The sequence below is a fragment of the Ixodes scapularis genome, unplaced genomic scaffold (assembly GCF_016920785.2).
Source record: "Ixodes scapularis isolate PalLabHiFi unplaced genomic scaffold, ASM1692078v2 PGA_scaffold13__105_contigs__length_92229423, whole genome shotgun sequence".
NCBI classification, from domain to species: domain Eukaryota; kingdom Metazoa; phylum Arthropoda; class Arachnida; order Ixodida; family Ixodidae; genus Ixodes; species Ixodes scapularis.
The window spans coordinates 3,915,093-3,929,091 of record NW_024609839.1 but is presented as its reverse complement, the minus strand read 5'-3'; the positions used below and the strand labels follow the sequence as shown (position 1 = coordinate 3,929,091).

General features: G+C 50.1%; 1 protein-coding gene across 1 annotated transcript in view; it reads right to left on the bottom strand.

Annotated features, from left to right (window-relative positions):
• LOC120841018 (ficolin-1-like) overlaps positions 1 to 13,999 on the bottom strand; it is a 107,954-nt gene that overhangs the window by 31,078 nt on the left and 62,877 nt on the right. Inside the window, exon 3 of the mRNA XM_042289806.1 lies at positions 12,656 to 12,761. Coding sequence (XP_042145740.1) covers positions 12,656 to 12,761 — 106 coding nt within the window. The remainder of the gene's footprint in view (positions 1 to 12,655; positions 12,762 to 13,999) is intronic.

The window sequence follows — 13,999 nt, the reverse complement described above, 5'->3', positions numbered from 1 at the left end:
ACATCACGTCCAGCATTGTCGTTACCTTGCGGCCATGAACCAGTTGAAAGGGTGTCTACCCAATGGACTTTTGCACGGCCGTTTTGTAGGCCAACGTGACGTACGGCAACACTTCGTCCCATGTCTTGTGCTCGACGTCGACGTAGATGAAGGTCATATCGGCGATGGTCTTGTTGAGTCTTCCCGTCGGCCCGTTGGTCTGCGGGTTGTACGCCGTGGTGCGACGATGGCTGGTGTGGCTGAGAAGAAGGACTTCTTGCGACAGCTGGGCCATGAATGATAATCCACGGTCTGAGATTGGGATATGGGGAAAGCCGTGCCGGAGGACGATGGACTCGATGAAAAACTTGGCAACTTCGAACACAGTCTCTGCAGGAAGGGCTTTCGTTTCGGAGTACCGGGTGAGATAATCTGTGGCGACGATGATCCACCGGTTCCCCGACGTCGACGTCGCAAAAAGGCCGAGTAGATCCATTTCGATCTGCTGAAAGGGTGCAGTTGGAGGAGAAATTGGCTGCAGGAGTCCGGCCGGCCTCATCGGAGGATTCTTGCGTCGCTGGTACTCGTGGCATGATCGTGTGTATAGGTGGACGGTCTTGGGGAGCTTGGGCCAGTAATACGTTTCACGAATACGGGCCAGTGTCCGGGTGTAAACAAGGTGTCCGGACGTTGGGTCGTCGGGGCAGGCTTCGAAGATCTCCTCTTGAAGGTCGGTCAGAATTACCAGCAGCCAGGACAAGTTGTTGTCCCTGAAGTTCTCCTTGTAGAGTACACCTTGTCACATCACGAAGTTCGACAGGGCTCGTGAGAAAACACGTGGCGTGGTACTCCCGCGCCCTTCCAGGTGCTCTATTAGTGCGCGCAGCTCAGGATCGTCTCGTTGACCTCGTGCCATGTCGTCAATGTTCACTGCGCCTAGGAAGCACTCGTCTTCATTGTCGTCGCTGCTGCCGGAAGGTGTTTCGACGGGCGCTTGAGACAGGCAGTCGGCGTCGCTGTGCTTGTGGCCGGACTTGTAGACCACAGTCATGTTGAACTCTTTTAGCCGGAGACTCCATCTAGCGAGGCGTCCTGACGGGTCCTTGAGGCTGACAAGCCAGCAGAGCGAATGGTGGTCCATGACTACGCGGAACGGGCTCTCGTATAAGTACGGACGAAACTTCGTGATTGCCCAGATGACCGCAAGGCGTTCTTTCTCAGTCGTGGAGCAATTTTTCTCCGACGTGGATAGTGTCCGACTTGCATAGGCGATTACTCGCTCGGTGCCTTCTTGTAGTTGAACCAGTATCACGCAGAGTCTTGCGTTACTTGCGTCCGTGTGGATCTCGATTTCCGCATCCTGACCGAAATGTCCAAGAACACGAGGAGTCTGGAGTCGTCGCCTCAGCTCGTCGAATGCCTGCTGCTGCTCCTCGGCCCATTCGAACTTCTGGGCGTCCTTCGTGAGGTTTGTGAGCGGTGCAGAAATCCTAGAGAAATCCCGAACGAAGCGCCGATAGTAGGCACATAGTCCAAGGAAGCTGAGTACGGCCTTCTTGTCTGTCTGCGCTGGAAATCCTGCGACAGCGCGAATCTTTTCTGGGTCCGGGCAAACGCCTTCGTTACTAACCACGTAACCTAGGAACTTCAGTTCGTCATAAGCGAAGCGACACTTTGACGGTTGGAGAGTGAGTCTGGCGGTTCGTATTGCTTAGAGAACAGCTCGGAGACGTCGCAAGTGCTCGTCAAAGTTGCCGGAAAAAAACTACGACGTCCTCGAGGTACACGGGACAGCTCTGCCACTTCAGTCCTGCCAGTACGGTGTCCATGACATGCTGGAAAGTTGCTGGCGCCGTGCATAGGCCGAAAGGCATCACATTGAACTCGTACAGGCCATCCGTCGTGACGAAAGCTGTCTTCTCTCGGTCGCGTTCGTCGACTTCGATTTGCCAGAAGCCACTCTTCAGAACCATCGATGAAAAGTATTGAGAGTGGCGCAGCCGGTCTAACGTGTCGTCGACGCGGGGGAGTGGATATACATCTTTTTACGTTACCGTGTTCAGCTGCCGGTAGTCCACACAGAACCTAAGCGTTCCCTCCTTCATTTTAACCAGTACGACTGGAGAGGCCCACGGACTGCTTAAAGGCTGGATTATGTCGTCGTTCAGCATCTCTTGAACTTGCTCCTGGATTACCTTCCTTTGTTTTACGGAGACTCTGTACGGCGATCGATGCACAGGGCGCGCGTCGTGCTAGGTAATGATGCGGGGCTTCGCAACGGCGATTTGGGGTACCTTCGACGATGTCGCAAAGCAGTCGGTGTACTCGGCGAGGAGGTCGATCAGCTGCCCTCTTTTCGGGCCCGGAAGCTTAGGGTCAATGTCGAGCTGCGCTGGCGACGTACTGTCTTGCTGAGGTGGCGAGGATTCTTCAGTAATCCCAGTGATTTGGGCGGAGCTCCGGAGTTCCTCGACGTGACCCACGGCTGCACCTTTCGTGATATGTTGCGTTTCATTTCGGAAGTTCGTCACGAGGACTACAGTGCGGCCATCCCCAAGTTCAGCTACTCCTCTCGCAGCGCCTATTCCTCTTCCCAGTACCAATTGAAGGTTTCCCTCCAGAAGAATGTCGCCGCGGATAACTGCATCAGTCACGACGGTTACGACGACACTTGATCGCGGCGGCAGAGTAACGTGGTCGGCAGCGACTCGGGCGGCAGCTGACGCTGTTCGGGGTGTCCCTGAAGGTGGAAGAGGTGTACGCAGCGTCAATCTGTTTTTACCAAGGTCGATAAGAGCGCCGTATTCGCACAAAAATCCATGCCGAGGATGACGTCTCTGGCAGAGTCTTATAGAATAGCGAATTTCACAGGACACGTCTTGCCGTGAACCTCGGCGGGAGCAGTGCATCTTCCGACTGGCGTGATGAGATGTCCCCCGGCGGTCCGTATCTGTGGGCCATCCCACGGCGTCGTCACTTTCCGAAGGCGTTGGGAGAGCCTCCCACTCAGAACGGAGTAGTCTGCTTAGTGTCAACGAGAGCCGACGCGTCGTGGCCGTCGATAACGACATGTAGATTATTCTTCACCGTTGCAGGAGCGTCGTTTCGGTCTCTGGTAATGTTTGAGTGGGGGCCCTCCGACGTTTGTGGTGGATCTTGGCGTCGGTCGTCTTCGGCAACTCCACCTCCAGGGGTTGCCGCGCCTAGTTTCCCCGGCGAGGAACGAGGGGCGACGGGCTTTCACGTCGGGGTCGCTGCGTCGGCGAAGCTGTTCGTCGTGGCGATGGCGACCGGGAGACGCGGCGAGCTGCAGGCGGGGGAGACTGAGGTCGTCTGAGGTATTCTTCGATCTCCTGCGGTCGTTCACCGTAGCGTGGACGTGGATCGTTCTGATGGAAGCCACGCAGCCCTATTTGCCGGTAGGGGCAGCGGAGGTAGATATGGTCGGCTTACCCGCAGTGGTAGCACAACGGGCGTCGATCGGCCGTCCTCCACACGTCGATTTTTCTCGGCGATAGTTGTTCCGGGCGGACATACTGGACTTCTCCTTCCCGGCGACCAGGATGCAACGGCATCGGTGTGTCTCGCTGTCGTGGCGCCGTGGATTGGCGGTTAGCTTGGAGGGGGGGGGGGGGGGGGGTCGTCGGGCCATGGTGGCGTAGCTCAATGTCGGTTCCTCTGGAGTCGTCGTGTTGATCAGGACTTCAGGTTGTCAGGTTGGAAAGCTCTGTAAACCTCCTCTCGAACAACCTCAGTGAGCGACAGTGAGGATGGGCGATCCGCGGCGGGGAGCATCTTGCGTATTTCTTCACGGACAATGTCGCGGACGATTTTCCGAAGGCCGTCGACACCGGTGGTATTCAGGTCCAGTCGGCAAGATGCGGCGGTTGGAGGAGCAGGCACGCCGGCGAGTCGATGGTAATAGCTTGCTCGGGCCGGCAGCGCGCGCTCGATCTTAGGGGCTTCAGCCACAAAACCGTGGACTTGTTGTCGGGGGATTGAGGACAAGTCTCCCAAAAATTTCAGCCTTCACGCCACGCATGTGGACGCGAAGCTTCTTCTCCTCGGCTGCCTCCGGATCGGCTCGGGCGCATAGGCGCATGACATCCTCTACGAAGCTGGTCACGCTTTCGTTGGGGCCCTGCACTCTTGTTTGGAGAAGGTCCTCCGCTCGCTGCCAACGGTAAACTCAGTCGTCCATCCGTTGTGGCGGGATACACGCTGAATTTGTCAGCCAGTCTTAAATGTCCTCGTGGACGTCTCCGTGAAAAGGCGTTGGAGTTCTGGGTGTGACCGGCAGGTACGCGACGGCAGAAGCGGTCGGGGTCTGCGCCTGGTTGACCATCGTCGTCTTCTTCGGCTTGGTCGTGGGTGGCAGAAGTCCGTGTTCCAGGTGTAGACCTTGGATGCGGCGATTTGATCGGGTCTTGATCTGGTCTTCGTCGGGGCCTCCGAAACTGGGGTTCGGAGTTGTACTGCGGGAACTTGGGGGGGGGGGGGGGGGAGGGGAGGTGCGCTGCACGGACATGCGGTACCCCGCACCTCCACCACAATGTCACGAATGGCAAGTGATGAGGCGGCGAATGACTGAGTAAACGAACGTTCAGTGGGGCGAACTTGTGCCCATAAATAAAAGGAAAAAGAATGATAACAACAGAGCGTCGCGGGTGTCGAAGGCGGCGAAGCCGCAAGATCGAACGCTGAGGTGAAACTAACTGCGGCTCGCCACGCGGAGCCCCTTATGTACACGCGTGGGGTTCTGGAAGATTCGGCGTAGAAGGTTCTGTGTGTAGAACATTCTGACAGCGCCAGCGTGTGTAGAAGAGAATTCAAGGAAGATGGTGCATTGACGTTCGTCCAGGCCTTCGTGATGTCGCGCATCGTTTAAGCGGCGCCGTATCTCAAGTTACTCAAGAAATACAGGGTGCAGGTGAACGTTATTATACGGAAGGCAACCAAGATGGCGCTGAGCATGCCGAAGCATTCGTCGACAGACAAGCTTCTCGGCATGGCCAAGCACAACGTCGTTGAAGAGTTAAAAGAAGCTCATCTGTCTAATCAAAGAGTTCGGCTCAGTCATACTTTGGCAAGACGTCGCGTTCTTGCCAAGTTTGGCTGGCAAGAGCCAGATCGGAAGGAAACGGGGCCGTTACCCAGGCTATGGGAGCATAAAATCGACTCTAAGCCGCTGCCTCGAAACATGAGGCAGCGTCGTAACGACAGCCGTAGAGCGGCTCGTATAGTGGCCTTGACGGAGACTTTAGTTCAAATAGAAGAAGAGGAAGAGGGGGTCACTTTCTACACATACACTTCGTTACCCAAGTTTTCATCGAAAGCACGCCGGCAGTTACGACGGGGGATGTGCTTGTGACCTGCACATCCATCAAGACGTCTTTTCCGGAATGGGCAGAAGAGGTCGCAATAGCTCTAGCACTCGCGCAGCCCAAAGTGGGAAGAATTGTCACTGACTCGCAAAAGGCATATAACAGCTAAAGAAAGGGGTGGGTGTCTCTTGCGGCAATACATTCTCAAAATAAACGCGACGTACAGAGCGTGACACTGTTGGCGCGAACAAGCGATCGCCAGTTTTTTGTGTTTTTCTCTTAGAACGGAAAGGCTGCCATCAAAGATATTATTGTTATAGAAAGACCTCGTCTAGGGCTCTAATATAAGAGGTAAAGGTATGAGCCCACTAATACGTTTTCTGAATAAATTGCGAAAAATCGCCGATGTCGTGTTTGCGCTAACAGTGTCGCGATGTGTACCTGAAAGGAACGTTGAGTTGATAAGGACTCCGGCTCAATCTGGGCTGGAGGGCAACGAACTTGCCCACCAGTTTGCCCGAGAGATGAAACACCGGGTAAAGGAAGGTGAGCCACGGTCCGTAATTGATGATAGCGACATTGCGAACCATTACAGGATGGAAAGGCGACGTTACCCCGATCCTCAAAAATCGCTTAGCAGAGAACAGCAAGCGATTTATAGGCAGGTACAGGCAGAATCTTTCCCGCACCCTTACCTTCAAAACAAGATGTACCCGGAAAGGTACGAGAAGGAATGTAATTTCTGGAGGACTCAGTTAGGCACACTCCAACACGTCATTGGAGCATGAGATTTTGTCAAGCCACTCCCCCTCCCCTCCTCACACCTCTTACCGCCCCCACCACCCCACCCACTCCCTCATCCTCTCTTACCGTGCGATAGGATACCTTGCTAACCAGCCCCGCACTTGAAGACCAGCTTGTCCTGATCTCCAGGGGCCAGACGGCTAGGGAAGCATATGGGTCCCGTGAAGAGAGAACCACTTCCATCGACGGCGTTTAAGAAGACGTCGTAATTAGCTCGGTTCAATAAAGATGTTTCTCTCTCTCTCTCTCCAAGAGTTGCTTCTCGGGACCTCTCGGGAGCCGCCGTCGCTTCCGTCCTCCCCACCACAGCTCGCCTAATCGCAACTTTCACGACCTATAGGGGTGCGCACTGGCGCCTGTAAAAATGGCCGTCATTTGGCTGATTGTCGTAGAACAGCAGTACGAGGGTGTGTCACCGACGCCTAAGTAATTCTAGTTTTGCAATATACGAGCAGAATTAGAGCTTATTTATTTATTTCATGCCAGGATAGGTGTAGGCAAGCACCTTTATTGTGAAGCCGATCATTCAGGAGCTAGGGAGCGCGATTCTCACACCGCGGTGCCACCATCGCTGAAAGTTGCGAATAATCTCTTTCATACTTAGGGTAATACGCTGTCAAAGCTGTTGACGGAAGCATCAGACTTGATCCTTTTGATCGCTTGCACGTGTTCTCGCGCAACCGAACAGATGAAACCACGCGCTTGTAAAAAAAAAAAAATCTTATAGATTAACACGCGGCCCTGACGTGACGCAGCTGCGGTGGCACTGTCGACGGCACTGCGCATGCGCAGATGCTTCCCTTCACGCGAATTTCGTTTCTAGGCATGCGCAGTCCCCACACCTTGTTTGGGCAACCGCGGGCTTGTTTGTAAACAGCGTGTTGGTCTATACATAGACGCTTCTTGTTTCCTGTCGTTCTCAGTCACGTGGGTTCCGTGTCTGGTATACGGGACAAAAAAGTAATAAAACATTTCAACCTGGAATATGCAAGAAAACATAGGTGAGGCAAAAAAATGTGTGACGATCACGCATTTTTCGTGCACACCTTCCAGGGGCGTGGAGAGACGAAAACGATGTTTTACCGCATGCCAGAAGTGAAGACATTCAAAATGGCTGCTCCCTTGTGGAAAATGTGTATATTCCTACTAAGGGATCTTGTATAAATTTCATATAGTGTTGTTGGATACGGCGTCTTGTGTAGGTATATGAAGCCCATACCCGCTTACAGGATTCTGTGTAGGTATACCCCAGGGGCGGATTTATGGGTCAGGCCTGGGAGGGGCTTTGGCCACTCGGCGGCCGGAGGGGGGGGGGGGGGGTGAGTCTGCTGAGATATTCAATCAATTCAATTTTATCTTCTAACGCAGTGTTGTGGGTCCCCGGGCAAAAAAGCTGTCGTTGACAGATTGAGAGTGCCGGGGGTCCCATAGAGACAGCAACGTTTTGTGAAAAAGTAAAACAGTTAGGACGCGTTACGGCCGAAACGTTGCCCCGATATAATGTGTTGACCCAATATTTGCTATGTCGCCAAAAACGAAACTTTTGGCTGGTGTTTATCAATGATTTTACTTTAAAAAAAATTTGACTTTGGGGATTTAAGGAGAAGGGGGAGCGGGCTCCCCTCCCCCCCTCCTTTAACTCTGCCCTTGCCATACGAAGACACAGGATCCTGCATAGGTATACAGGATCCATACCCACAAAAAGGATCCTGATAGGACGTCATCCCCACCAGCGGAAATGACGTCCGTTGTTGATGTAAGTGTCGCATTAGTTGTGGCTGCTGATGTTGCGGTTGGCGGTGTAAGGCGTCCGTCGTCACTGTTGCCAAATCCTTGAAAAGATTCGCCCGCCACAGCGGTCATAACCCGCTCTATACTCAGAGATTTTTTTAGTGCCCGATTCCCATTCAAAACGAAGTGAGTTGGAGCACTATATGCGTAGCAGTGAAAAGATGCTAGGGCTTATTTTGTAGAGACTAGGATTGTGCCTCTAATGACTGTTATGTGAACTATGATTCATTACCTGTTTGACTTCTCGTATGAAACTATGCAGGATTTAGCTGCACATTTCGGATTACTATTTGCAAGTGCATACGAAGTGCTTCCTGTGTGCCTTCCCACACAAAAGTATACGGCAAATGCCTTTTCGTAAGACTTTCTGTATGAATTTAGATAAAATTTTCCAATGAGGTCGGGTTCGTGTTTCGCTGCTTTAGCATATTTGTTGTCGCACAGCTCCTTGTGCGTAATTTTCGGCCAAGAGAAAGATTAGTGATATCAGCCTTGGTCTTTCACAAGCGTACAATGAAAGAACAATCGCTGCATTAGGGCTCACTCACTCGAGTTTTAGGGGCGAAGCTCCTTAAAGGTGTATCCACACGACGGACCGGGCCGCGGACCGATTGATCACGTGGTGTATCCACACGACGGACCGGGCCGCGGACCGATTGATCACGTGATGCGCGGCCCGCGGGCCGCCCGGCTGCAATGAGCATCCACATGAGCATCCACACGGCGGACCAAAAGAGCAGACGACAGAGTGAACGGGCCGGTCTAACCCTCGACCTCACAGGTCCGCCCAACGCATGCAACGAGCTGCTTTGAGGCTATTTGTAAAGAGCCAAGATGGAGGTTGAACGAAAGAGACTTTTGGCCGCGGTGGCCCTGGCGTTGAGTATTGAGGACGAGGAGGACTGAAGTGAACCGAAAAGGGCATGCGTCTATTGCCTTACGGAGCGTGGAATTGCTCCACGAGCGCGATGAAGTGAAAAGTTGCATCGTCGCACCATGCCGCCATCGTCGCACAACAAAAGGTTCGTCTTCTTCGTCTTCAACAGTCGGCGCCAAAAGAACACGACTTTGGATTTGGATTCCAATCTAAACAACAAAAGTCAGTTTGTTGCCAGACTTAGCACTTCAATAATACTAAAAACGCCGCGGTCCGCCGCCAAGATCCGGGCGAGAAAAGCGATCGGCATTTCTCACAAGCGCGGGCCGCGGACCGCCGCCGGACCTCGAAAAGCGGTGACGTAAGATCACGTGATGCGTGGCCCGCGGACCAAAACAGCAATTTGGTCCGTCGTGTGGATACACCTTAAGGTGTATCCACACGACGGACCGGGCCGCGGACCGATTGATGACGTGATGCGAGGCCCGCGGGCCGCCCGGCTGCAATGAGCATCCACACGGCGGACCAAAAGAGCAGACGACAGGGTGAACGGGCCGGTCTAACCCTCGACCTCACAGCTCCGCCAAACGCATGCAGCGAGCTGCTTTGAGGCTATTTGTAAGGAGCCAAAATGGAGGTTGAACGAAAAAGACGTTCGACCGCGGTGGCCCTGGCGTTGACTATTGAGGACGAGGAGGACTTAAGTGAACCCAAAGAGGCATGGGGACATCTTTAGATGATTATTTGAGTAGTCGTCGCGACTATTGTCCCACAGAGCGGGGAATTGCTAAATGAGCGCGATGAAGTAACAAGTTGCATCGCCGCACAACAAAAGGTTTTTCTTCTTTGTCTTCAACAGTTGGCGCTAAAATAAAACGACTTTGAGTTTGGATTCCAATCCAAACAACAAAAGTCAGCTTGTTGCCAGACTTAGTGCTTCAATTATACTAAAAACCCTGCGGTCCGCCGCCAAGGTCCGGGCGAGAAAAGTCGCTTGGCGTTTCTCAGAAGCGCGGGCCGCGGATCGCCGGCGGACCTCAAAGACCGATGACGTGAGATCACGTGATGCGCGGCCCGCGGACCAAAACAGCGATTTGGTCCGTCGTGTGGATACACCTTTAGGGGCTAGCCATGTTACACCTACAATCGTCATTCCAGAAATGGACGATGTGCAAATCAATATTGATGGTGTTATCAGTGCCATTAACCGCTTGCCGACAAAATCCAGCCCGGGTCCTGATGGTGTATGCTCGAAGCTACTTTAACTAACAAAGGATGCATCAGGTGCCGTGCTTGCCAGCTTATTCCAGCAATCGCTTAATACTGGCCACATTCCGAACGAATGGAAATCAGCAAATGTCGTGCCGATTTATAAATCTGGTAATCGGAATTGCCCAACAAATTATAGACCAATTTCATTGACCTCTGTTCTTTGTAAACTTTTAGAACATATAATATATTCATCTGTCATGAAACACTTAGTCTCAAACAACCTGCTATTTCTCAATCAGCACGGCTTTCATCGTGGTCTTTCGTGTGAAACCCAACTGTTTGAACTGGTAACGGATTTGCATACCTGTATTCACTCATCCTCACAAACCGACGCTATTTTTATAGACTTTTCGAAGGCCTTTGATCGTGTACCACACAGTCGTCTGATAAAAAAAACTACAATATCTCATAATTAATGATAAGGTAATTACATGGATTCGTGAGTTTTTGCACGATAGAAAACAATCAGTACTTGCAAATGACATCACCTCACCACCTATACATGTCAAATCTGGTGTCCCTCAAGGATCCGTTATTGGACCACTTTTGTTTTAATTTATATAAATGACCTCCTCAACAACATTTCTTCAAAGATTCGCCTATTTGCAGACGACTGTGTGGTATACCGTCAAATATCTAGTCAAAGCGACTGCCAGGCCCTTCAAAGTGATTTGGATATCATACTTTCATGGTGTGACACGTGGCAAATGCAGATAAATATAGATAAAACAAAAATAATGACATTTACCAATCGTCGCTCATCTTTTCAATACGACTACAAAGTTATAGATTCAAAATTGGATAAAGTATCCACATATAAATATTTAGGAGTCCACTTAACTTCCAACCTCTCCTGGAACACTCATCTAGATTATATCCGTAGGAGGGCTAACCAGTCACTTGGTTTCTTAAGAAGGCATTTATATATGGCAACAGCAGAAACGAAGCTACTTGCATACTCTACCCTCATTAGGCCCAAGTTGGAATATGCAGCTATAATTTGGAACCCGCATCAAAAATATTTAATTAATAATTTAGAATCATTACAAAACAGGGCCACCAGGTTTATACTAAAAACGTATTCACCTATAAGCGTCAGTCAACTTAAGAGTTCACTTGGTTTATTGACTCTCCACCAGCGAAGATACCTCGCAAGGTTATCCCATTTTCATAAACTCTATCATAGTTCCTCAGATTTCCGTTAAAACAACATTCTCCCACCGGCTCGCATTTCCCCTCGTCATGATCATTGTTACAAAGTTCATATTCCATTTGCAAGAACTAATCTGTTCAAATACTCCCCGTTCGTACAAGCGGCGATTGAATGGAATGAGTTGGCAAGCGAAATTGCGACGGTCACTGATCATGATACATTTATGTTGTTATTGCGTGAATCTTTAGGGTGAATCAATCATATATTGCCCTGTATGTTACTCCCTCGCTGGGTCTATTGCTTTTTTTCTAGCACGTCGACTGCCTCCAATGATGTGAGTGCGTGTGTGGCTTTTTTGTTATGTAATGTCTTCCCTTCATGGTTCTGTTTAGCGTGACACGATGTCTTCTATTTTTTCTTGTAAAATATTGTATGATTATGTAAAAGTTTATACGACACCCCCCTCTATGTAATGCTCCTTTGGAGCCTTTAGAGGTATGTAAATAAATAAATAAAAATAAATGTCCGTATGTCCGTCCGATGTCCGGCGTCGGGGGCTCGTGCTCCTGCTCGTGAGCTTACGCGCTCACGTGCTCACGAGCACGTGAGCACGTGCTCCCGTGCTCGTGTAGGACAAAAAAAAAAACGACCGCATCTCCACGTGGTGGATGATGTTGATTCGGGCGAAGCCCTGGTGGTGCTTGTCTGCGTAGACGCTGAGCCGCAGCATGCCGAGCCTTTCGTTCGTTTTCATCCATGTCAGAAAGAGAATGTGTGGTATGGAAAGTGGTTATTTACGCATTTGAGCATTTGACCGCAGCGTGACATGGATGAAAACGAACGAAAGGCTCGGCATGCTGCGGCTCAGCGTCTACGCAGACACGCACCACCAAAGCTTCGCCCCAATCAACATCTTTCACCACGTGGAGATGCGTTTTTTTTTTCTTGTTTTTTTTTTTGTTTGCGGTACAATATACGTACCTGTGAAGTCATAAGCCACGGATTGGCTATCAGATTGAGTTTATTTTTGGGGGCTCCTTCAAACATGGATGCTGCTTGTTATAGAGAAATGAGTACTATTAAATAGCGCTGATCAGAGCTACCACAGAAACCACTGTGGCTCTTTATTTATGCTCCTTACAGCGACCAAACGTTAGTTATAGCAAATCTAGTTACGTTGCCGCGAAATGACAGGCATGTTTGTTGCAACTGCCGCAGAAGTGCCGGATGTTCGAGGCGCTGCTGACTAGTTCAGGGACCAAGTGACTCTGCCTCCGGTCCGAAAAAACTGGTCCGGAAGCGACTGCCCCGAACCAGTCATTCCTGTGAGAAAAAGCTGTCGCGCTACCGTTGCAATTTCTAAGGTCGCCATTTAAAAGCAGTTGTTTTGTGCTTCAGGTTTGGGTTGCCTTTTCTGGGATGCTAATACAGAAGGAGTTATACATTTGTACTTGCCTATCCACGAAGCTCCCCCCTGTGTTTTAAATCCACTCTCGTAATGTTTGATGTCTTTCTCGAAGTAGTTGTTCTCGGCTTCAGATCTGGACCGACGTTGAATCACCTGGAAGTTGATAGATGAGTCAGCGCGAAGGGAATCAGAATGTGGCAATGGTGAGGGTGCAGGCTAGCTGGTGTAAATTGAGCAGAGTTGTAAACCCGAGACTGGCGATGCGGACCAGGGACAAACACACAACGACACGGACGAAGTCTCAAACGCAGCTACAAACTTTATTTCATAGGACAAACATACATGTCACTCGCCACCCTTTGTCCCCCTCTTTTTTCTTTTCTCTTCCCGAAACCCCTTACCCCTTCCCTCTTCCTTTTCCCAGGCCCCCGTACATTCCAGTCAAAAATAAGCTCAGACGTCGCCAACTCGAATTTGCCGACAAATCTTGTGTTAACGCTCATACACAGCGACATCCCGAGGTCACTCCGGTGCTCCCAAACCAGTCACAAAGCCGCCGACAAATCTCCTGTCAACACACACGCACCGCGACACCTCGATGTCATCCCGGTTCCCTCAAACCAGTCAGCCGCAAAATATTTTCGGCGTCTGAACTTAAGTGGACGGATGTTTGACTGATGCATTCGGCAGACGTCTTTATCCTAATGGTCTCTCTCACTGATCTTTTCATGTCGTTGTTATCGATGCGAAAAGCATACGAGAACCTTATGAGAGTACATAAAAGCAATATAAGATAATATAAGAAGTTATACCAAACTGATAAGAAGTTACTTTTAACTTCTTAGATAATATTCTATTTTCCTTATATGGTCTTATAAAGTTCTTTTATGCTTTTATATGATCTTATTTGATCCTATGCGTTTAATTGACAGAGAAATGTTTATTCATATCAGATTAATTTACTAGGGTTTATATGACTTTCTGGCAGCAGTATTTTATGAAAAATACTATATTCCCCTTCGTGGCTATTCGTACAATATGCGAGCACTTTGTTTTAATTTTATAAATAGGGAAAGTATAACATGCCATAAGCACAAAACGCTCATAGGCAAGACTGCGGGATATTCAACTTATTCTTGAAGAATATAAAAGTTTTAAAATAAGCATGTGCTTCTTCTTGTTGCACGCTGCGAGTCACTTATAACATCCTCTGGACTAATATTACGGCGGCATATTATGGTGATTGCAAGTTCAAGTATTGCAAAAATGGTTCATATAACCTAATGCAAAAAAAAAATAATGTCGGGCATAGCCTTAAAAAGTATACGTTCTAGGGTTCTAATTAGTATTGACTACTACCGTATGATTGCCGTCTATAATACTTACAGGGA